Here is a 21,754-nt window from a genome sequence, read left to right as displayed (position 1 = left end):
CACCAAACCCGAAAGCAAGGACAACCCCAAAAAGGACTCACTTTGCCTCGATGACTCAACGCAACTAATAACCGTTTCTCTGCTCTCTGTGGCGAGTCCCTCCTGCCGCTGCTGTCGTTGGCAGAGGAGGGAGCGATTGAAAGTGACACACGGGGGGCCGCCGCCGCCACTTCTCCGCGCCGACAGGCACTCGCCGCCGCCGCGGAGCCCGGGAGAGCGGCGCTCCCTCCTCTTCTCCTCCCCCTGTTTCCCCCGGTATTGATTTTCTCCGCTGAAGGTGTGAGAAGTGGGCTCCCTCTCCCTTCTCTTCTGCGCCGCAGCCGACGGCCCCACGCCTCCCCGCCCCCTCGTCCCGACCTCTCCGCTCCGCTCGCCACCCGGGACCCCCCGGGACGGGGCTCAATCCTTGCCGCCCCGCGGGAAACCGCCCCGGCCCCGCCGCCTCAGCACCCCCGGAGGAGGGCGAGGAGGGGGCTGGGGGTGGGGGGAAGGAGTAGAAGCGAAGAACGCGGCGTGGGAGAAGGAAACAGGAAAACTTTCCACCCTGGATTCTCTACTTCTGATCCATGGACAGAGCCCAACTCAGCCAACTTACAGACAGGCTATAAGCAGTAAGTACAGCGGCAGTTCGCGGGAGCCGCTCGCTAGAGGCTTCCTCGCCAGCAGCCGGCTACTCCGTGGCTGCACAGCTGGCCGGCGCGGGGGGGCCGTGCCAGCGGGGCCGTCTGGACTGGCAGCCTTTTCCCCACGGCCCCCGGGGGTGGGCCGGGACTGTGGCCGGACCCGGGGCGCAGCACCTGGCTGCGGCAGGCGGCTGGGCTGCTTGCCTGCCGAGCGCGATGGGAACCGGGGCGCAGCACTGCCTGCCCCCGCCCGCGGCAGGTTGGCGCCGGGCGGGTGAGGCGAACCGCTCGCTTCCAGCGGGGCCGGCTCCGGCGGCGGGAGCGGGGCGGCATCGCACCCGGCCGCTACTCGCCTGGTTTCACGGAGCTGAACCGCTCTGGAGACGGGCATCGGGGGCCCGGCCGGGTGAGCGGGGCCCGGTACTGGCCAGCGGTCACTGAAGCGCCCCTTGTTTCTCTCGCCCTAGGTCCGTGCTCTTTCTACTGCGACCTGCCAGCGGGAGCAGCGTCCCCGAGCATGGAGCGGAGGAGCGAGAGCCCCTGCCTGCGGGACAGCCCCGACAGAGGCAGCGGCAGCCCCGATGTCAAAGGCCCCCCCCCCGGGAAGGTGGCCAGGCTGGAGCAGAACGGCAGCCCCATGGGCACCCGCGGGAGGCCCAACGGCGCCGTCACCAAGCCCGTGGGAGGTAACCGTGCGGCCGCGCTCGCGGCGGCTCCGCCGCCCGGGGCGCGTAGGGCGGCGGGCCCGGGGGAAGCGTGTGGCGGGCGGGTCGGCACCGTGCGCGGAGGGGCCGGCAGGTCTGAGTGGCGGCTGGAGGGCTGCTGCCCGCTTTCCTGGGCAAGCATTTGGCTGCTCGGCACCGCTGCGGTGATGGGGATCCACGGGAAGACTTGGACCGGGCGTGCGGCGCGCAGCCCTCCGGCGTTAGAAGGCCGCCTGCCGCAAGAGGCCACCCCGGGCCGAGCTCTGGCCGGGCAGCTCTCAAAAGGCGAGAGCTCATCCTGCCGGAGGGTAACGGGGTGAAAGCGTGTTCTGCGCTCGGCGCTTTCTTGGTGCGGATTGCGCTGGGGCAGCCCACGGGCATCCCCCGGCCCTCCCGCAGGGCACGGCAGCGGCCGGGCGGCGGGCCTGGGCAGCGCCTGCAGCGGAGGGTAGCGCCGCCGGCTCGGGTGCGGGCGGTCGGGCTGCCTTCGCGGATGTCGGTGACACCAGTTAGGTGCGTTAACACCCACCGTCACAGCTTTAAGAAAAGGGTCACCAGGGTGGGAAAAACGGTGGCGTTTATGGTTGGATTTTGGGGTTTTATTTTTCTTTCGGTAAGTAGCATTTTGTAGAAGTTGTTGTAAAAGAGAATAGGGCATGTGTAAGGTTTAGCTCTTTCAGCAAATATATTGAGCATTAGTTTTGCTGTTTTCCTGCGTTTCTCTAAAATACTTAATCTTTCCTACTTTACTGTCAAGTTGCTGGTCAGTTTTATGTTAAGAGCATGTTAAGTGCGTAGTTGCTTTTTCCCCTCCTTTTGTTCCAAGCAGATAAACTTTCCAGTCACTTCTTTTAAATGCCTTCTTTTTTCCTCTTAACTCTGATGCTGTCGTGTTTAAGACAGTGCAGCCTCGTGTTAGGAAAAGTATATTTAAAAATCTTCAAATTAACCAGGTGTTGTGAGCAGAATAGTGCAGGAAAGGCCACCAATAACTACGTTAAAAAAAAAACTCGGTATTTGTGTTTCAAATGAGCAGAGGGGTAACACATAATTGTAGTTGTTTATACACAAGGAGTTTGTGTAGCTGGCATTTCGAGAGATACACTGAAATGGTCGTCACATGACTCTCTATTACGTGAGGTTTATTTAGCGATTTTACCATTAGATGCTTGTTTTAGACCTCTTTGGCTCAATAGGCATCCTAATTGCTGAAGTTTCTAAGGAGCTGCAGATTTTGTTTTAAAAGCGTAGGATTCATTTAGATACCTAATGAAGGGTAAGAGAGCTCACTAGTTTTTATGTTTCTTTATATCTAGTTTTTAATCCTCTTCTCTATGTTCTTCCAATGTATGGAAAAAGAAGAAGCAGCTTTGCAGTGAAAGACTTGTAATACTATTTCACTTAGAAATTGGTGAAGAAATAATGTGTTGAATAATTGTAAAAAGGAACTAGTTAATCATATAAAAAGTAGTGTATGTAGTTTTACATGCCTTTTTGGAGACTTGGTCATTAAAGCTGCTTGATTTTTAAAGGAATGCTAGAATTAGAGCTGAAATATTTTTCCTTGGGGCATTTATAGAAATGTACTTTAAGAAAACTCTTTTAAATGTTTTGGAATATATGTTTGCTTTCTAGTTGCAGCTGTATTATCCAAGAGAAATTCAGCAGCTTTTATAGTTATATTGGTGGTTCAGCCTGAATCTGGCCTGTTAAGCTGTGGAAGATCTCTTCCACTTAAGAAAAATAATTTCATTTCTGAAAGCAAACTTTTAAGAGCCTGAGTTTTCATTCATTACTCTTCAGCTCATTTATAAAGCTGTTGAAGACTGGAGTGTATAAGTGTGGGGGAATAAGAAATGCAGGAGTAATTTTTTTTCTTGTTCCTTAGCTGGCGTTCTTAAACACTCTCAGTCTCTTTGAGTTTAGGCTGTTCATAATAAAGGTTATTCATTACTCCTTATTGATACTGAAAGCAAGAAAAAAATTATTCCTTTCTGAGTACTTACCTAGGTTCTGTAATACTCAATACTAAATTAGTTAAGGCAGATTTTTTTTTAATAAGATAATGGTGCTGTTTAAAATTGATTTTTTTTTTCTCCTGGCAATGCTCTTACAATAAATCAACATAGCTAATTTCCAGATATTTTCCTTCTGCTCTTTTTCAAGTTTGAACTTTAAGAACCTGTTACAATCAAGTGATCTTTTCCTGAATGCAGATCACACCTGTTTCAGGTATTTTTGGAAGTCTGTGTCTTTGCAGTGAATCCTGTGGTCTTAGTAATTTTTTCACTGGAGTTGTGAAATGCATCTGTAGACATTTGTGGATGGGCTTACTTTAAATTTACTGGCAAGTTAGTATAAAAATTATTTGAAGTAAATACTGATAGGGACTCTCCTACTATTATGCCTAGAGTCTGACAAAAAGGAAACTATTGAAAATCATAGTGAAGTGACATCCAGGGCTTCAGTTGCCAGTGTTTCTGTTTATTCTTATTTCTTAGGCTCTAACAAGTGATAATACTTACTGAACGTGAATTGTATTTAGGACAAAAATGGAAATACTTTACCGAAAACTAGAGACCATTTCAGTTTGTTTTTTTTTATTTTAAATTCCATAATGTGTATCTAAAGATTTTGAAAGCAACGCCAAATGCTAGCAATTCTTTTTCTTATCTCATTTTGGGCCTTAGATATGTAAATGCTGAAATTCCTTCCTATTTGTCAAGTGGCTTTTTGTTGTAATAATGTCAGTTTCTGAAGTTAATCGTGAGAACAGAGCAATAAGCTCTCAAACTATCTGCAGCTATGATGAGTGTGATGACCTTTGGTAACCAGTTTTATAATCGTACTGTTTGCTGCAATTATTTTTCTAGTGACTTCCCTGAGAAATAGAGAAATATAATGCTATAGGTGTTTCTAGCTTTCTCACTAGTTTTATGAGCAAAAAAGTGTTTTAAAATAAGCTTATGTAATGCAGACAGAAAATCAGTTGTTCTCATGAGAAATTTTGCGTTATGATTTTCCTAGTTTTTTATTCCCAACATGAATGTCCTTAATTCAGAGGGCCATTACAGCAGCTATAATCATCTAGTGAAGGTCACTAAAAAGATAAACGAGGTCTTAAATGTTGTGTTTAATAGGGTATTTAAAAGTTTTGGTACTGTTTACAATGTTGTTAGCGTAAGTCCAATGTATTAGAGTCCAGTTTTGGTTTGCCTGACTAACTCAGTGCTTCTGAAATATTTCAACAGTTGTCTGACCAGCCTGTTTTAAAACCTGTATGTAATAAAACACAAGTGCTCAGATTTTAAGGAGAGTAAGGTTCCTTGGAAAAAAAGACTAATATCGCTTTAAAAAACATATGAAGCCTGGGAGAGAGTTTAGAGCAAGCAAGAGCACTGTGGTGTTGACAGCTTTATATCCCTGTTGGGTAACATTCACTTACTAGAATTGGCGTCTCCTCTCAGTTAGTAATTCACTCCATAAGGATTAAAAAAAAGAGGGATGATTAATGACTAGGAAACTTATATTTACAGAATTGTTGATTGCAGTTCGTGAACCTGTTTGTGTAAGAGTGGATGTACATATATATGTGTGTGTGTTGATTTGAAGAGTGTAGAAAATAAGCATCAAAAGCTTCTGAAAGCAGCTTAAAATGCCAGTATGCAGAGTGAGCTGTTCTGAAGTTTGATTTTGCTGACAAAGAGGCATAGAACCAAATGATAGCCAAGGGAGCATGTTCAAATTTGAAACAGGAAATGATGGCAAAACATTTTTTGTTTAGATTCATTTGATGCAGTCTGATAATATGTTCATATTAATTTAACTGTTAAAAACTGTCATTCAATTTACAAAATATTAATGGAGGGAAAAGCTTTTGGGCAATTCAAACCAAAGTATGTGATCAGGGTGTTAATCAGTAGCTGTAGTTAGGGAGCTTGTATGAAGTCAGATGTAACAGAAATGTGGATGCAGTGACTCTTCGGAGCGCTGCTGCTGGTTGCTGTGAGCCCCCTGAAGTTCAGTGTATCGTGGTTGTATCTGCTTAAGTGTAGTTAGAAATCAGTTTTAATATATCTCTGGGGTGACAGAAACACAGGCTGATGGTTATAGAGCTGTTTGTCAAAGTCCATTCTACATATTTCTGTAAAAATATGGTAGAGTTTGTACTACCTTTTATATCTTTACAAGGATTTTAAGACACTTGATTGGAGCAAAAATTCACTTCTGTGCAGACGGAAGAATACAGCCTGATCAAATTTGCTCCTGTGTTCTAAATGGTTAGCTAACATGGCGTCCTGAGCGCAGTAAGGAAGTGTGTTTCACTTGTCCTTAGGAATTGAGCAAAGTGAAAGGTTTAAGTTTTTGATTCCTGCCCAGATCCTAGATGAAGAATACCTTCCTGCTGCCTGAAAGAAATATGTAGCTGTTGGAAAGAATTAAGCGCGCTGAAATACAGAAGCGTGAAAGCCGCAAACCCTTGTTAGTTTCAGGAACCAGCATAGATGTATGTTTTATGTTTTACGTTTATATTTTATGTTTTATCTGTGGCTGCATAGTGGGAAAATGTTGCTTTTAATTTTATATGATTCAGTAGGGATTTGGAAGAAATGTAAAATCTTGCATTTTACATGTTTCTGATATATAATGAGGAAGAAACCTGTAACAGGAACAGTAAGAAAAGCAAGACAGTGATTTATTTTTTTTTGTGACTGATTTTTAAAAATGAGTTTCTGGTATTTTTGCTGATCTTCATCCCTCTCTCCCTTTTCCAGTCAGGCTATATCATGTAAATAGAACAAACAGAGTAGTCATTCCTGAAGGGTCATGCAGTGTATCGGCTGTATTTTTGCAAAGTAGAAAAATAGTCTTTCTTTATGTGTTTTCAGTACTTGGTCTGTTATTAAAATAAAGACACAGTTGGTTGAAGTGCGTGTGCAATTGAACATACGCATTAAACAGAATATAGGGTATCCACCCATTCAATGACCTAGACATAATTTGATGTTTAGGGTAATTTTGGAATCCTTAAGTTGCATCTGCAGAAAGACACCAACAATTTTGAATTCAAGATTTAAGATTAGTGGTAGTAAGATTTTTTTTTCTTTCCCCTGCAACAGTTCCTAAGTGTTTCAAGTCATCTCTGTGCTTCTCTTCCACACCCATGGCCATGTTAGTTAAATGCATGCTGTTATTCTTATCATAAACCAAAGCAAAGAAAAAGCAACCAACATAATTGAAATTATCCATATTAATTCTCTGTTTACTCCTCCCTTTTTAAGTTGGGTCCTGCTTTTTCTTGATCTCACTGGGATAGAACATGGTATATTTATTGTCATTTATTTATAGGGCAATCCTTTGGCAAACTCACTTTAACAGGAGGTTTCAGTGAATCCCTAGAACTGTTTTTTGTGCCTAAAGAAGATGGCAAAATCATATTAAAAACTAAAAGGATGCCAATGAGGTAACATATTTTCAAGAAATTAAATAGTGAATTATCTGCCACTTAGAATTTAGATGAACAGTTCGGACATCAAAGGAAGGCCAACAGTATTAACCTTTTAGTATTATGAAGAAACACTTAGAGGTAAAGCTTGCAGATTCCTTTCTCAAATACCTAGTTTTGTGGAATCCTTTTATTCTATTTAAATACTCTTCTGATGCTGGATACTTTATCTTGATTTAAAAGTAGAAAAAACCTGGCATAATGTAACTGTAATCAAGTCATCATTTCAATAGACAGCTATGTCATACCGAAACGCTCTAGTTTGTAGCACAGACTTTCAGATGGTATCACTTACTTTAGGATTCCTTTAAAAGTATTTGAGTTTAGTTTTCTTCATGGAGAGGCTAGCCTGAATATTTATTTTTGCAGTTACTTTCTATTATTGATGTTTTCTTTAGAGTGTGTGGAATGGGGAGGAAAAGGGGCACAATGGTGGTCTGGAGCTTAAGTAAAATACTTGAACCGGTAAGATTTTTGTCACTTGCATTGACACAGAACATGGTAATACAATATGACAACTATGGTGCTGTAAAATGAAGAGTTTTATTGCAGTCATGTATTTATATTCACCAAACATCTGTGTGACCTGTTTAGGAAAACTCTTATTTTTGTGCTTGAGCAGTCCTCAACCTGCTTTTAAATCTTATTTTTAAACTTTTCAAAATAGCTGAAAATCTGTAAAACTTGGGAAGATTTTCTTTTGAATCCCAAATTGCAAGGCATAGCTAAGTTAGGCCTTTAATTACTGCCCCTCATAATTTAGTTAAATTAGTAACTACTGCTGTGTTTTTCAGATTAAAGGCTCAGTTTTTCAAGGTATAAAGTATTACCAAGTCCCTTTGAATTGATAGGACGGGGATTTGTTGGAGATAACCTGTGCCTGATTCATACTCTGTAACTACCAGAGGAGCGTGCTCTCTGTTTGAAGCTCGCAGTGGCTTTGAAACGAGCCTGCTGTGTTGAACAAGGAGTCAGAGCCCTTTCTAGCTCTGAAAAAATCTCCTTGTGATAATTGGTTCCTACTGTACCAAATGTCCGGGGTCAGCTGCATCAGTCCCCACGGTGGCATGTGTCACTAATGCAGATGTAAGAAATAGTCGCAACAGACAAAAGGCAGCTGAGTATTTGATGGCTTTTTAGAAATGTTTTCTAGCCTCTAGCGATACTAAGAAAAATTGCCCTCCAAGAAGCTTTGTACTTGTTGCAGAATGCTCATCAGCAGTGTCTCTGCTGCGGGGCTGCAGACAAATGAGTTTACATTGATTAGTGCTATTAAAGACACAAAATACTCTGTGCCATTTCATTTGGGGGCACTTGTTAGCCCACCTAGTTGAGTTTCTCATGGCCATTCCCAAGTGTTGACTGCTTTTAATGTGTGATGTGTTCTCAGCCAGCAAGGCATGTTGTTCATATTGTCACTATTCTATATAGTTAGGGATTTTTTTTTCATCGAGAGTCCCTGCGCTTTTTATGATAGTACGTACTGCATCTGTTGAGTATATTTTGTCCCAGTCTTCATTTGCATTGATCTGAATATTGGTAAAGGAAAAAATATTTTATATTCCAGTGTTATTTCTACTATTTCAGGGAACTTTAGAAAAAACATGAAACAGTATTTTTAGTTGTTTGGTTTTTTAAAAGTTTTTAAAAATATTTGATCGCTCTGTGAGTGTCCCCTGAAGATTTACAAATATACCAGATTTTGGCATTTGTCTATTAGCAGTTTAGAGCTACTGATATTAAAAAACTCTTACAAAAGATGTTCGAAAGGTTTCGTTTGTTTGTTTTATTGGTTGGTTAGTGCTGCGTTTTGCTTTGGCTTTTTTAAGTGCAATTCTTACTCTGATTTTTAAAGGTGTGAATGTTGACGTTGCTAGTGTCTGAGGACTGACGTAAAACCTCCTTCCAGGAGGCACTTCTGCTTAGAATAAAACTACTCAAATAACTTAAAGATTGTTTAAAAAATGATGTGTGAGCCCTGCATTGATGTTCTGGTAAACTGGATGCTAGGGCAGGAATACTCTGTCTGAACTCAAGATATATTTTCAATTTCTTGTTGAATGCTGAATGATCATTGGTGTTTCGTGCAGTGATGTTTGGAAAAAGAAGATTGTCATTATTTGTAGAAATTGTATGAAGGGAACAGAAAGAACTTGAAGAAAAAGGACAGGTAGCGCTAGATAAGAGTCTAAGCATATGACTGTTTTCTAAACAGAAAATTATCTGGCTAATTATCTGGCTAGAAATGTTTAGTCATTGTGCTCTAACTGCTGTCCTTGTATCAGATGGACATGCAATATTAAACAATTTAAGCACAACTGTACCTTGTTAGTAGCTATGTCAGCAAGGGAAAGAAGGTCAGAAAAATCTTAATACCTGTCAGACACTATTTTATATGAAGCTGCAGCATCTCTTGAGATAACCATATACCCTCTGCATTTTCAGAATGCAGTAGGAATGTCTTCCACTTAAACATGCTCCCTCATGTTTTCCCCAGAGACAACCACTGAGATGAAAAGATGCACTATTGACAGCAGATCTTTTCAAAGGTACTAAACCTGGCACGAAATGTCGAAATGTCGGGAGCGGAGTTTGTTATATCAAAAGCATGATTTGAATGGCTGCATACAGCCACAAGGTTACTCTGTCCCTCTCTCAGCTGTTCCATTCTATTTGTAATGTTGAGAAGGGGCTGGATTAGTCTGTCTTTACTTGGGTATCACCAGCACTTCACTGTTGAGAAGTTGCTGACTTTTGTCAGCATTTGGATGGAAGCTTCAGATAAGTGAGGAAACTCACAAAGAAGTATTTACCATCTTGGTAATCTAAACTCACGGAGAATGTTTTGCCATAAATTTAACTGACAGGCTTATATTGGAAATGAAGCATGTTATTTTCAAAACTACCAGCCTGTTTTTTGGAGAGTAATATAAATTCATATTTTGAGCATATTTTGGTTTATGTGCATTTCCATTATTTATATATTAAAATTAGATGTGCACAATTTCCAGCCTTATTATTTTGAATGGTTATTAAGAAATGTAGTTATAAATTATGAGTTATACAATACTTTGGAGTAAAAGGTGATTTTCATAATGTCTTTTCCCAACTTACAAATAACTTCTTTGCCATAATACAAACATGTTAGCGGAGCAACATGATAGATGTTTCTTTAAGTATCGTAGTAAAAGAAAATGACTTGTATTCTGAGGCTGTGGATAGTTTATGTTGTTTTGGACCCATTTCCCAAGCAGTGATCGAAAACAGATTACAATAACAATTATACAGTCAGAAGATGCAATATCCATTTCTGTTTTAATTGAGTGAAAGAATAATAAAAACATCATTAAGAAAAATGAGGTGGACCTGTCATACATGCTACCAATTTTTAGATGTAGAGAAAATGCAGAGTAACAGAAGTGTGAGGGTTTTTTTTTTTTTTTTTCCCTTTTTTCTTTTTTTCAAGTAGTTTATTTCTCAAGCTAGAAATCTGGATAGTAGACTTCATATGAGCTCCTGTGAGCAAGTATGCAGTAAGTAGGTGTATTGCTTGACAATAATGCTCAAGTTAGGCATTATCTGAGTGTATGGGTCTGGAATAATAATGAATGTATTGAGCCTTTGTGATGAAATTAATATGATCACAGTGTCATATTGACCTGCCAGCTACATGAGCTTTGAGAATGCCATGGACAGGTAGAAAGTAGTAAAAACTACTTCCTTCTCTTTCAAAATGAAAAGCTGTGCTACTTCATGTAGGGAGAGTGTTTTGGTTTTTTGTGCCTTCCTCAAATGTGTGGACCTGAATGCAAATAAGAGTACTTGGTCCCTTAAGCCATTGCTCCTTGGGACAGAGTCTCCTATGGCCCTTCAGCTACCTTGGCATCTCAGGGTTCAGATTAAAACCCAAAAGGCAGAAGGGCCCTGTGCCAAGGGGCCATGCATCTCTGTGCCTCTTGCAAAGGGATCAGACTGTAGTTGAAGGCCTGAGGTTGAGGGATCCTGGCTCTCCATTTTCTCTGACTTCTAGAGCTATAAGCAGAAGTGTCCTTTCTGCTGTACCCTACATGGGAAGAGAGAGCCTTGCTACAGTAGCCTTGGCTCTAGTGCTGTATCATACAGCTTTATAAATCAACGTTTGGAATGGCATCCGAAAGTGAAGTGGGAGCCAGTTCGGCCTTTGGAGCACAGATGTAATCTGCTTTCTTTGGCTAACACCTCTCAGTGAGCACATGCATTTGCACTAGCAGAAGTATCTAATTCTTTGGTGCAGTTCTGTGTGCATAATAATGTAGCAATTCAGCTTGTTGAGCCCCAAAAGCATTGCTGACTCATCACAAGTGAATCCACACACTGAAGGTCAGCCTATAGGTAGGTCTTTTCTATCCTTGCCCCAAAATATTCCTAACTGGATGAAGTGTACTGTGCACATCTGAGAAAGAGAATGTATATGACTTTTGTTCCTTGACCTCATGACTTGTTTGATCAAGATCTGGTAGTTATTAAACCCATTAGATTAATGTGACCTGCTGGCAGATAAATGTAAATATTCCTAAAGGACTAATATTCAAACTGATAGCTGTTAAATGTGTGATCTTACGTTTGTAGAGTGGTTGCCCCACAACTCTGCAGTAAGACAGTACAAGAGAAGGCTGCTCAGAAGTTGCCCTTGGTCCACAAGGGTGGGAAAGATTGGAGTTGGAAGTAAAGGCTGAGCCCCAGAGGGCAGCTGCTGACCCGTAATGGGCTGTAGGTGCAGACTGTCTGAAGACTCTCTATTGACTAGTGAAAAGGGAGGCAGAAGGGGAAGCTGGCTGCCTTCTGGAGGACAGAATGGCTTCTACATTTTCTCATTTGTGATTCTTTCCTTCACTTATTTTTGCGCTGAAGATTTGATGAAGGTTTCTGTGGTCTCCTTCTACCAGAAAAATACCATCTAGTAATGATACTGCTGTAGCAATAGCCTTACCCTTGCTGAAAGTGAAGCAGGATGAAGAGCTTCTTCAGTTACCATTGAGTTTGACAGCATTTATTCAGAGTGAGTTTAATGTGGCTTGTCCTCTTGCGTGTGTACTTATAACTTTTGCCCGTAGCCACTTCTGCCATATCTGTTGGCATTGTCACTTAGAAATTAGGTTTTCTATTGCTGCCATTATCTATAAGATACGAGGAAAGAGGCAGTGGTTACAGTGGTTGCAGATAGTTCAGTTTGTCTCGATGCTGGAGCCTGCAAGTGGTTTTGAAGGCAGAGATATAGGTTGGCAGACATTTATCTTGTAACATGGTGAAGAGGTGCTAAGATTTCTTCTTTTACTTGCCAGGGAGTGATTCACAGAGGAATGGACATGATGGAGAAAAGAACTTGCTGGTGGGTCCCAGTGGAGACCCCAAAATAGGCCCGAGTGTGGTCTGCAGCGCTTCTCCAGAAATAAAACCTCAAGCCAGCTATGAAGGCTTTTCTGTTGCATTCCAGGGGACTTATCCCAGTACCAGGAGACTAGTTAATAGAACCTTCATTAAAATGCTTTTGCTAGAAGATGTTTCTTTGCTTCAAAAATTACATAATATGGTGGCATCTGCTAGCACCACTGAATTTAAGGGCTTATTAGTGGTTCCAGTTTTCAGGGTTTAAAAATGTTGGTCATTAAAAATAATTTTGGGTGGAACTTGGCTTAGAGAGTCTTAACCCCTTAGGCAAGTTCTGTTACATTTTCTAGAGAAAGGAAACAGAAAGTAGTTCCTCAAACAAAAAACCCCTCACAAACCCTATACTTGTTTTTAAGTTAAAGAAACCAAAACCTGAAACTAACAGGAAATTTATGGCTTAAGATGATTTTTTAACAAAAAGTCATCTGATTTTAGAAGTGTTCATTCCACTGATTTTGAGTGAAAGGAGTATGTTTTCCATTTAATTAATATTATGAAGTAAGGCTGTGGAGTATTTTTTCTTCTTTTGTAACTGGGAAACAAGTTGAAACAACTGAGCTGTTTTATTTAGGAAACATGTAGCTGTAGTGTCTTCACCTTTTTCCTTTCAATTGGAATAGCTAGACTTCATTATTTTAAGTGTTCTTTTCCAACCTAACTGATTCTATGGTTCTGTTCCATGGCTTGGAGGGCTTGTGTGTGATTCTGGTGGGCGGCATGGTGCTGGTACCCCCCAGGATTCCTGCATGCCGGGGGTGCTGCTGCACAGGGGGGCTGAGCTTTCTGCTGGAGGAACCTAGACAGCTGTTTGTGCTGCCTTCTCACTCAGGCTCCCTCAAAGCAGTATTTTGAGCTCTGGGTTATCATTGCTCTCAGTTTTGCTTGTTTAATTGGAGAGGTGGGAGTGCTTTATTCTCCTGTTTAATTGCTCTTGCCTCCTGGCTGCCCCGTGCGTGGCTGTCCCGAGGCTAACAGGGTGGCGCAAAGCCCCAGTGGGGCTGCTCCTGTTCCCACTCAGTGAACTCAACAGGTGTGACAGATTCAAAGTTAGGGTTGAGTTAGTGCAGCTGGTGTAGCAAAGGGGATTTGTTTCCAGAAACAGCTGATTCTCTTTGACTAAGAAAAGGTCTCATCTCCTGTGAGCAACGCTTCTGTCCCAGACGCTGCAGGAGAGGCTGTGCCAGAGGTAAACCCTTGGTGTTTTTCTGTTTCTCATTTCTTGTTTGTCACAGAACATGCTCTAAATGTGGCTTTTATTTTTTACCATTTTTTAAGAAATTCAAGAATTATCGAATCAAGTTAAGAGTTTCATAGTATGTTTCTGTGGTGGGATAGTGGCATGAAATATTTTATGTTAAATAAATAACAGTAAGGCTGTTATTTCAGCTAGGAGAAGGATTCTTTGGATAGTTAAGCTGTCAGAAGCAGAGGACATCTGCAGAGACGGTAGTGACTTATTTATAAGACTTCCTGAGATCTGGGATAGCTGCGATGGCTGGGAGACTGAAGCCACAGAAAGGACTGGAAGCTGAAGAAAGATGTAAATAATACCTTGTGGTTTGCATTTGCCATTGGCTAAAATATAAAATGTAGAAATGCATTTCCTGCCTACAGATTTATTGAATATGTAAAGCCAGAAAAAATAGCCGAGGAGGAGTAGAAAGATATTGTCCTTAGTTTTACTTCCTCTGGCCCTCCTAAGAAGAAAAATTCTACAATATAATATTATTTAACATGATTTTTTTCCTTTGGCAAACACTGTATTAAAATCAGCTGTGGACTGAGCTCTTCTTTACAAAATTGCATCCTGGAACAAATTATTTGCAGCGGGCTTATAAAGCCATGAAGAGTAGGAGTTTAACAGCATCACATTACTGCTTATATGCAAAATCAGATATCTTGCATTTTGTCTAGAACACACTGGAGAGCAGAGGATTAGCAGAAAGTAGGGTACTTGGTTTTAAACAAAACCTTTTGCTGTAATGAGGTGCTTGATGCTGCACAGGATTGTGCGGTTGCAGAGGTCTGGGTACAGTCTCGTGTATTTGACACAGCGATTTCCCGCTGGCCGCCTGTCAGTGTGTGCACACAGCTTTCTTCACGTGGTTCCGAGTGGTTAGTGACAAACAACTGCAGAGTCATTCCTTCAGTCCCTATTAAAAAAGATTTACAGTGGAAGAATTCTCAGCTTCATAATAAGACTGTTGTAAGCTGGTGTTTGATAAGTAAAAGGCTGAAACACAGTCCATTTACCCAAACCAAGCATTTATTGTAAATAAGTTAAGTGCCAACAACTTATATTCTGTCTGATTTAATTGTATTCATAATTTATGGTGTAACTTGAGAGTGAGCCTTAATGGACATGCCTGAAGCTTGCTGAAATGAGGGAGCTCTGTCTCTTCCACCTTATCACAGATTTGCACTGCCATAGGCTGAACCTGGGATCTGCTTCAAGCCAGATCCTTCTTGAGCATGAACAGTTGTGTATGTGTGGGCCTGTGGAAACGATGTGATAGTGTTGGTTTAGCCTGTCCTTGTATCTCCTGCATCTGCAGCCCTCAGCTGGACTCTGCAGGATTTTCTGGAGACGATCTCACAGCACCATCAGCTGCAGATCTGTGCTGTGATCTAAACAGAAGTGGTGTTGAGATAAAAAAAAAGCACCTTTTTTTTTCCCAAATACTGTTTGGCGTCTTTCCTCTTGAAAAGCCCCAGCCAACTGGACAAAGTACCCCACATTTTGGCGTGCAGTTAATTTTCCTAATTATGAATTTATCTTCTGTTGTTACATGTGATCTTAAAGGTCTTTTCCAACCAAAATGATTCTCTGATTTTACGTTTGTTCAACTAATAAAGTCTTTAGTAGAAACCTCCTGATTTTTAACATATTAACTAGGTTTTAATTTCTGGTCACTTCAGGATTTGCAGTTTACACCTTTTTGAAGAAGTGGCACACTGAGGCTTTAAAGCTTCCCTTTTTCTTTTTTTTTTAAATGAAATTAGTAGTGGGTTTAAGTTTTTGAAAAAGGAATTTACGGATTTGTGTTACACTTCAGGATGCAGGATGGCATCTTTACTGCAGAAATTCAGGTATTTCTGCGTAATGAGAACGGTCAAACTGAATTGGCTTCTGCCTTTGCAATTAGAGCTGCAGGATGTGAAAAGGAGAACTGGCAAACCTCTCCTATGCCCATTTCTGCCTTTTAAAGCATTTTTCTCAGTTTAGCTTCTTTTTCAAATTTGTTTAGAAGAAAGGGAAAGACAGTTAAAATACCAAATCTCTATATGTAAGGTCAGCTCTACTGCAGAGCAGAGAGAAATAAATAAAAGGACTGCTTTCCCCATGACTGCCTTTGCTGGATAGAGGTCTCTCTCTAAAGAAAAAACAGAAGCAGATTAGGTTTAGGAAATGTTTGTAGTTTGATTGCTTCCTGTGGTTACTGCCAGTTATGGAAGCATGCTTTATTGTTAACTGTACAGAATCTCCATCTAGGTAATTTTCTTAAGACAATCCATGCTTTGCTAATTGGGCTTCTCAATTTCTCTTGTAGAGTAAGGGTCTCATCTTAGAAGTCCAACCAAAGTTACTTGTACTTCAGTGTTTTTTAGGTGTGTTTGGAAATAAGCATTTGTGGATTCTGCTCTTGCTATTACCTGGATTTTTTTTTTTTTCTCTGATGGAAAGGCCAGCTTAGAGAACGGCCCATGTTGCAGTCTCTGCTAGGCAAAATGTTGTCTACATAAGGTAATGAAGAATTTTCAGTAGTTTATGAATTTTCAAGTAGATGTCCTGGTTTCTGAACTCCAAACCATAGAAATTTGCTTTGTCTTTGAGGAAGATTACTCTGCATGTGTGTCTGTTCTGTTTAAAACAAAACAAAAAAATAGCCAACAAACAAAGCCTAAAAACCCAAAGCATAACAGCAACAACAAAAACTTTATTTTCCACTTTCTTCACTTGATAAAAATCTCTCCACTGTAGAATGATTTCCTTTGGGTTTGACACCACCATTTGATCTCCGTTTTTAATAATTTTGGTGGGTTTTACTCCCAGAAGAAAACATGCTTGTGCTGTGAAGTATTCCCACTAGAAATCTGGGAAGTCTTAAAACCTCATGTTACTCAGGGCAAAGAACTGGCTTTTTTATTAATTCCCTGCTAGACAACCCCTGTACAGTAAATCTTTCCATAACACCATGCTGTTGAAATTAATCAACTTGATGTTTGGAAATTGTTCAAATTAGATAAAATTAAATAACACCTAGATGGGACTCAAAACTTGTCCTGATGGAAGGAGATTTTAATCTAAAAAGACATGAATTTTATTGGTGCTTTTTCTTTCTAGTTGATCTTCATTTTATACTTATTAGGATGCACAAGCACTGCTCCCTATTTAATGGCTGGAGAGGTGGGTGGCTGTAAGAGCTCTCAGCTTTCTGCTCTGCCTGTGATGCTGCTGTGCAAGCAGACCATGCATAGAAATTAGTGCCACTAGTATCATATCTATTACTTAAAAAAGCATGTTCTGGACCAAGTATTATTTGTAAATAAACAAAAGAAACAGTGCCGTAGCTTTTAATACCTGCTTTCTTCTCTTCCTTCTAGTTTGTCATTAGAAATCTGCAGCTTTTACTTGGAAGTCTTAGAGCTGAAAATGTTTTCCAGGAAGCTGTATGATTGCAGGTTCATAATACTTTTAACTGCCTCTAAGTCCGCTTTTGTAAAAATGAATACTACATGCAGCAGACTGTCTCGGATTTTCACTTCTCTAATGAAATATCTATTTCTCTTTCCTTAATTTTTAAAGATTTTATTACTCTGCAGTGAAACAAAACTATAGATTAAAATGGGCAAGGAGGAGAAAATGTGCATTTGGTCTCTTTGATACATATTTAATTTCTTCTTAATTTCTCTGGCCTTTAGAAGAATCTTGGGGAAAAGTGCAAGTGTGTGTACAGATTCTCTGTACATTGCAACTTTTCCGTGAAAGCAATAGCAGAGCTTAAATCTCATCTCTGATGTGCTTTAAATATGTATATTATACAGAGGTACTGGTTGCTGCTAACCATTCTCTTCTTCTGGGTAATGTTGGGAACAGTTTTTCACTGCTCTCTTTCATTGGTTAGATGGAATTCTTGCTGTGTATGGATGTCCTTATAAAAGCCTTTCTGTAGATCTTGGTTTATGCTCCCCTGACATTTTAAGCTGATGCCATCTCTATGGGGTCGGAGCTCTGTGGGAAGCATGAAAGAGCTGTTCATGATTCAGTTACGTTAATCAAAATCCAGGAGTAAAAGCCTGTAGTATGATTTGCGATTGCTGGTGATGTTTTGTGTGCATACTAGCTTTGTGTTTGTCCTTGAGGGAAACAAACTCTTTCCTTTTTAGCCCTCGGAAAACCGCTAGCTTTCTCCCTGTGTGAGAAGCAGTGCGGTGTGTCGTGTAGCACGGGCTGTGCAGCATCGCTGCCTGCAGCCTGTCTGGAGCTGGGGGAGCGGCTGTGCCACTTCAGTGCGGGCCCAGCCTGCTCCCTGTGTGTGAGTGCGCACGGGCGAGGGAGGGTGACAGCGATTCTGGCTGATCCCTCCTCAGGGAAAGAGCTCAGGAGCTCCAGCATTTATGAGTAAGGCTGGCTTGCACTGCAGTAGCGCTGCATTTGAGACTGTTATGGATGCTCGGTCTCCAGCTCTCAGAGTACTGCTCCAAGTTCTTCAGCTGGAATGACAGTGAGTAGTGACTAACTTGTATTGCTCTCTAAGGGCCCTGTAGAGAGCTGGAGGTGTAATATATGCCTGTAGGAGCAAGCCATGATGTATATCTGCATGTAAAGAGCATGTTGGCATCTGCAGAAGTTTTTCCTTTTGATCCCAAAGTACTGAAATATATTTATTTTCAGATAACATTAAGAAACAGAGAAGTTTGAGGTAGTGAGTTCGTTGGAGATACAACAGTTTAACTCTCTCATGCGAAATAGAGAGCAAAGCAGTTGAAACTTCATTGGAGTGAGATTGGCTTGGAAATAAGTTTGATTACTGTTGCTTTTTATTTTATTTTTAAAATCAGTATTAAGATTCCAGGTGCTATAGTGAGAGGCATGAGAATAGGTCAGTATCAGATCACATCAGACAGATGTGGTAAGCTGCCCTTTGCTCTCTGTTTTTAAGGTCCTAATAGCATTTTATCATCAGTTACTCTGGGTCACTGAGTTCAGAGATGTTTTTCCAAAAGCTGTTTCTTTAGCAGGGTTCCTGCAAGCATGGGCAGCAGGAAGGGGCAGGAAAGTCATCATGGGCAGGAGTTGTGTGGGGTCCTTAGTGCTGTCCGTAAAGTGATATAATGTATGGCATCCATTCTGGCCTTTGAGATCCTGTGTGTACTCAGACAGTAAGGAATGAGTGCAGAGAATAGGTGCTACTCCTGTGCTGAAGAGGAGAGGAAAGCTTCCAGCAGGAGCATAAAAGACAGTTGCTTCACCACCTTTTCTGTCTTGCCAAAATGTAATTTACACAACTGATATTACAGCCTCAGCATTTGGCCAATTATCTTAATCTTTTGCTAAGACATTAATAGCCCCATCAAAAGTGCTGTGACAGCCTGTATGTTCGACAGGACTGGAAGTTTGTCACTTAAAGAGACTTATTTTTGTTTTAACTAGTTAAATGGTGTATGGACAAATAGAATTCAAATTTTAACCTTTGATAGGAAAAGAAATTTTGTCACTTATTTCAGAGGAACATGATCACCCATGTGCTGTCTCTTCAGGAAAGCACCTAGAGGGTTTTTTTTTTCACTGAGATTTTTTTTTTAGCACTATGTGTTAGAATTTGGCTGCTTGAACTTGCAAAATGCATCAATTTAACCCAGAATCAAGCAGTGAAGAGGGAGCGGTATCAATGTGATGCTGTAACCTTCTTTCATGTTACTTTGAGATTTGTTTTAAAACAAAGAGCTGAAACACGTCAAGTGGATATTGCAGTGTGTAGCTTCTGCCGTTAGGATGTCAAATTGAGAGCCACTCTGTGCTAGATAAGTCACTAACTGAGAATTGTGTATCTAAAATATATTTTAAAGTAGATCTACTTTCTCAAAATTCAAGACAAGGAGTATTTAAGTTCCTTAGCAGATACTAATATGATGTATTTATTCCAGGGCAGAGTGACTCCTCTGAAGGGATACATAGCTATTGGTTTGTAGATATTAGGTTTTGAAGCTAGTGACCGTAGCTCAAAAATATTTAATAGACTTTGTGAAGGAAAACTGAAATGTGGCTTTTTCTTCTTTTTCCCTTAAAGAAGTGTCTGGTCCAGGAATACAGTGATTTGTGTCCAAAATTCACAAATACACTCAGATATTTTTTGTATTTAATGTCTACTGGAAATGATTATATTTCATTCTGAAGAACTGGATTTAGAGGTGAACTTGCTGGTGACAATGAGCCTTAGATGGCATATTTGGAAAACTGCTTCAGGCTGAGATTTTTCTCTGCACCAATATTTTCTTGCTTATCTAGGGACTAACAAGTAATACGTAACCAGTTAAAAAAATGTCTGTGACTGGAGGTAGACTGGCCTGTAGCAGATGGTGGAAATGGCTGTGCAGTGCTGAAGGTTTTCAGTCTGTTCCCTCTTCCTTCTGGGAATGCACTGTGGGGCTGTTTCCTGCAAATTGGCCCGTTTCTATACTGCCTTCAGTATTGAATCCCTTAAAGTTCATACCTCACAATTTATCTAATGCCATAGATAACTTGATCCTGTAACCACAAAAATAGATTTGCAATAAAACACAACAAAATTGAATCCAGACCACCCCCTGAGTTTTTCACTTCTGTGGTTCCTCCTCATCCTTGATTCTATTTCCAAAAGAGTTGTTCTCACACTCCTCATGGATGCATTGGAAAGGCAGCTGTGGGTCTCTCTGGGTCTGAGTGACCATCAGCTGCCAACACAAGATTATAATTTTCAACAAAATCAATTCAAAAGTATTTTCCTTGTACAGTGAGAATGTACCATGGTCTGAAAATGCTCAGCTATCCCAGGGTCCCTCAAGGGGACCACCCTCTGCTAGTTTCTCCATACATTCACTGTGTAGAGAGAAGCAGAAATGGCATTTGTGGGTCAGGCTTTCATGTGGTTGAATATGGAGAAATGACTTGAAAGAAATAGGTACATTTATGAAACGGTAGCAGACTTCTGCAATGTTGAAAAAGTCTTACTAGGAAGTCTTGTTCATCTTTGTGCTGGCTATGATTCTGTTCCTGAGCTGTATTCTCTAGAGCTTTTAGTGTGGTTTTTAAATGAGTCAAGTGATGAGACTTTAGTATTTTCCTTGGAAAGCAAACAAAAGTTATCCCACAAGGAAGAAAGGCAGATTTCCATTTACGATGAGTCTTCTAGGAGGTGTGTTAATTTACGACTTTAATTAGACATGTATGACACAGTTCATGTTCCTCTTATTGATGCTTTGTTGGTTTTTTTTTTTGGTGTTTTTTTCCATGTAGGTTTGATGATTCCAGTCTTTTGTGTGGTGGAGCAGTCAGACGCCTCTCTTGAATACGATAATCGAGAAGAGCATGCTGAGTTCGTTCTGGTTCGCAAAGATGTGCTCTTTAGCCAGCTGGTGGAGACAGCGCTCCTGGCTCTGGGGTATTCCCACAGTTCTGCAGCTCAGGCACAAGGTATTCAATAGTTTTTTCCCACTTCTCTGCACTGCAGAAGACAGCACCTGGGGTTGTTTGATGTAAGGAAAAAGTAAAAAAATTGGTAGCAAAACTTGGAAGTGTTTATATCAGTTGTGTTAATTGCTTAATCCTAAACTAGGTGTATAACAAGCCCTATGTTTTTAGCCTGTCTAGAAAGCATTAGCTAGATCTTGCTGAAGTGTGAAATCTTGATAATGATCAGTCAGGATATTCATGGCACGCTTGTTCTGCACCACGAGGCAGGTTGCTGCTTCGAGGAAGTCAGCGCAGAAGATACAACCTTTAGGTGTACAGCCAGATGGTATCCAGTATTCCTCTTTGTATCAGGACAGTTTTGAACAGCATATTGTAGTCTTTAATTTTTTAAATTACGCATTGTAGATAATGGTTTCATATATATGCGTGCTGTCTTTATGGCAAATAGTTGTAGGACTAAGTGTGCAGGCTGATTTTTGTTTTCACTTACCTACTATATTGCTGCAAAACCCTTTGTAAAGCACTATAGTCCCTTCCATTCAGATTATTCTCTGTTAGCAGCAAAATCTTAAAATAAACAAAGCTTCCCTCTCTCTGCCCAAAATATAAGCCTAAAAAAACCCAAACCTAAAATCATAATGTTGAGGGAGATGGGCAGGAGGTGGTAGGTTGGGAAAAATCTTTCCAGAATGAACTTCAAATTTGAAGAGGATTTTTAATACTAAAACAAGTTATTTCAGTGCTTATTCTTTTGGATGAGAAGCCTGTAAGTTTTTCTCTCCATATCACAAATAAAACCTGTGCACATTTAGAGTAGTTT

General features: G+C 40.9%; 1 protein-coding gene across 1 annotated transcript in view; it reads left to right on the top strand.

The window, feature by feature from the left end:
- The first annotated feature begins 285 nt into the window (after positions 1 to 285).
- Positions 286 to 21,754, top strand: part of SATB2 (SATB homeobox 2) — a 128,632-nt gene continuing 107,163 nt past the window's right edge. Inside the window, exons 1-3 of the mRNA XM_058028384.1 lie at positions 286 to 611; positions 1,091 to 1,309; positions 20,758 to 20,934. Of these exons, the coding sequence (XP_057884367.1) occupies positions 1,141 to 1,309; positions 20,758 to 20,934 (346 nt within the window). The 5' untranslated portion in view covers positions 286 to 611; positions 1,091 to 1,140. The remainder of the gene's footprint in view (positions 612 to 1,090; positions 1,310 to 20,757; positions 20,935 to 21,754) is intronic.

This window comes from Melospiza georgiana, chromosome 7, assembly GCF_028018845.1.
Source record: "Melospiza georgiana isolate bMelGeo1 chromosome 7, bMelGeo1.pri, whole genome shotgun sequence".
Lineage (NCBI taxonomy): Eukaryota > Metazoa > Chordata > Aves > Passeriformes > Passerellidae > Melospiza > Melospiza georgiana.
The sequence above is the reverse complement of the archived record's forward strand: the minus strand, read 5'-3'. Positions and strand labels throughout refer to the sequence as shown.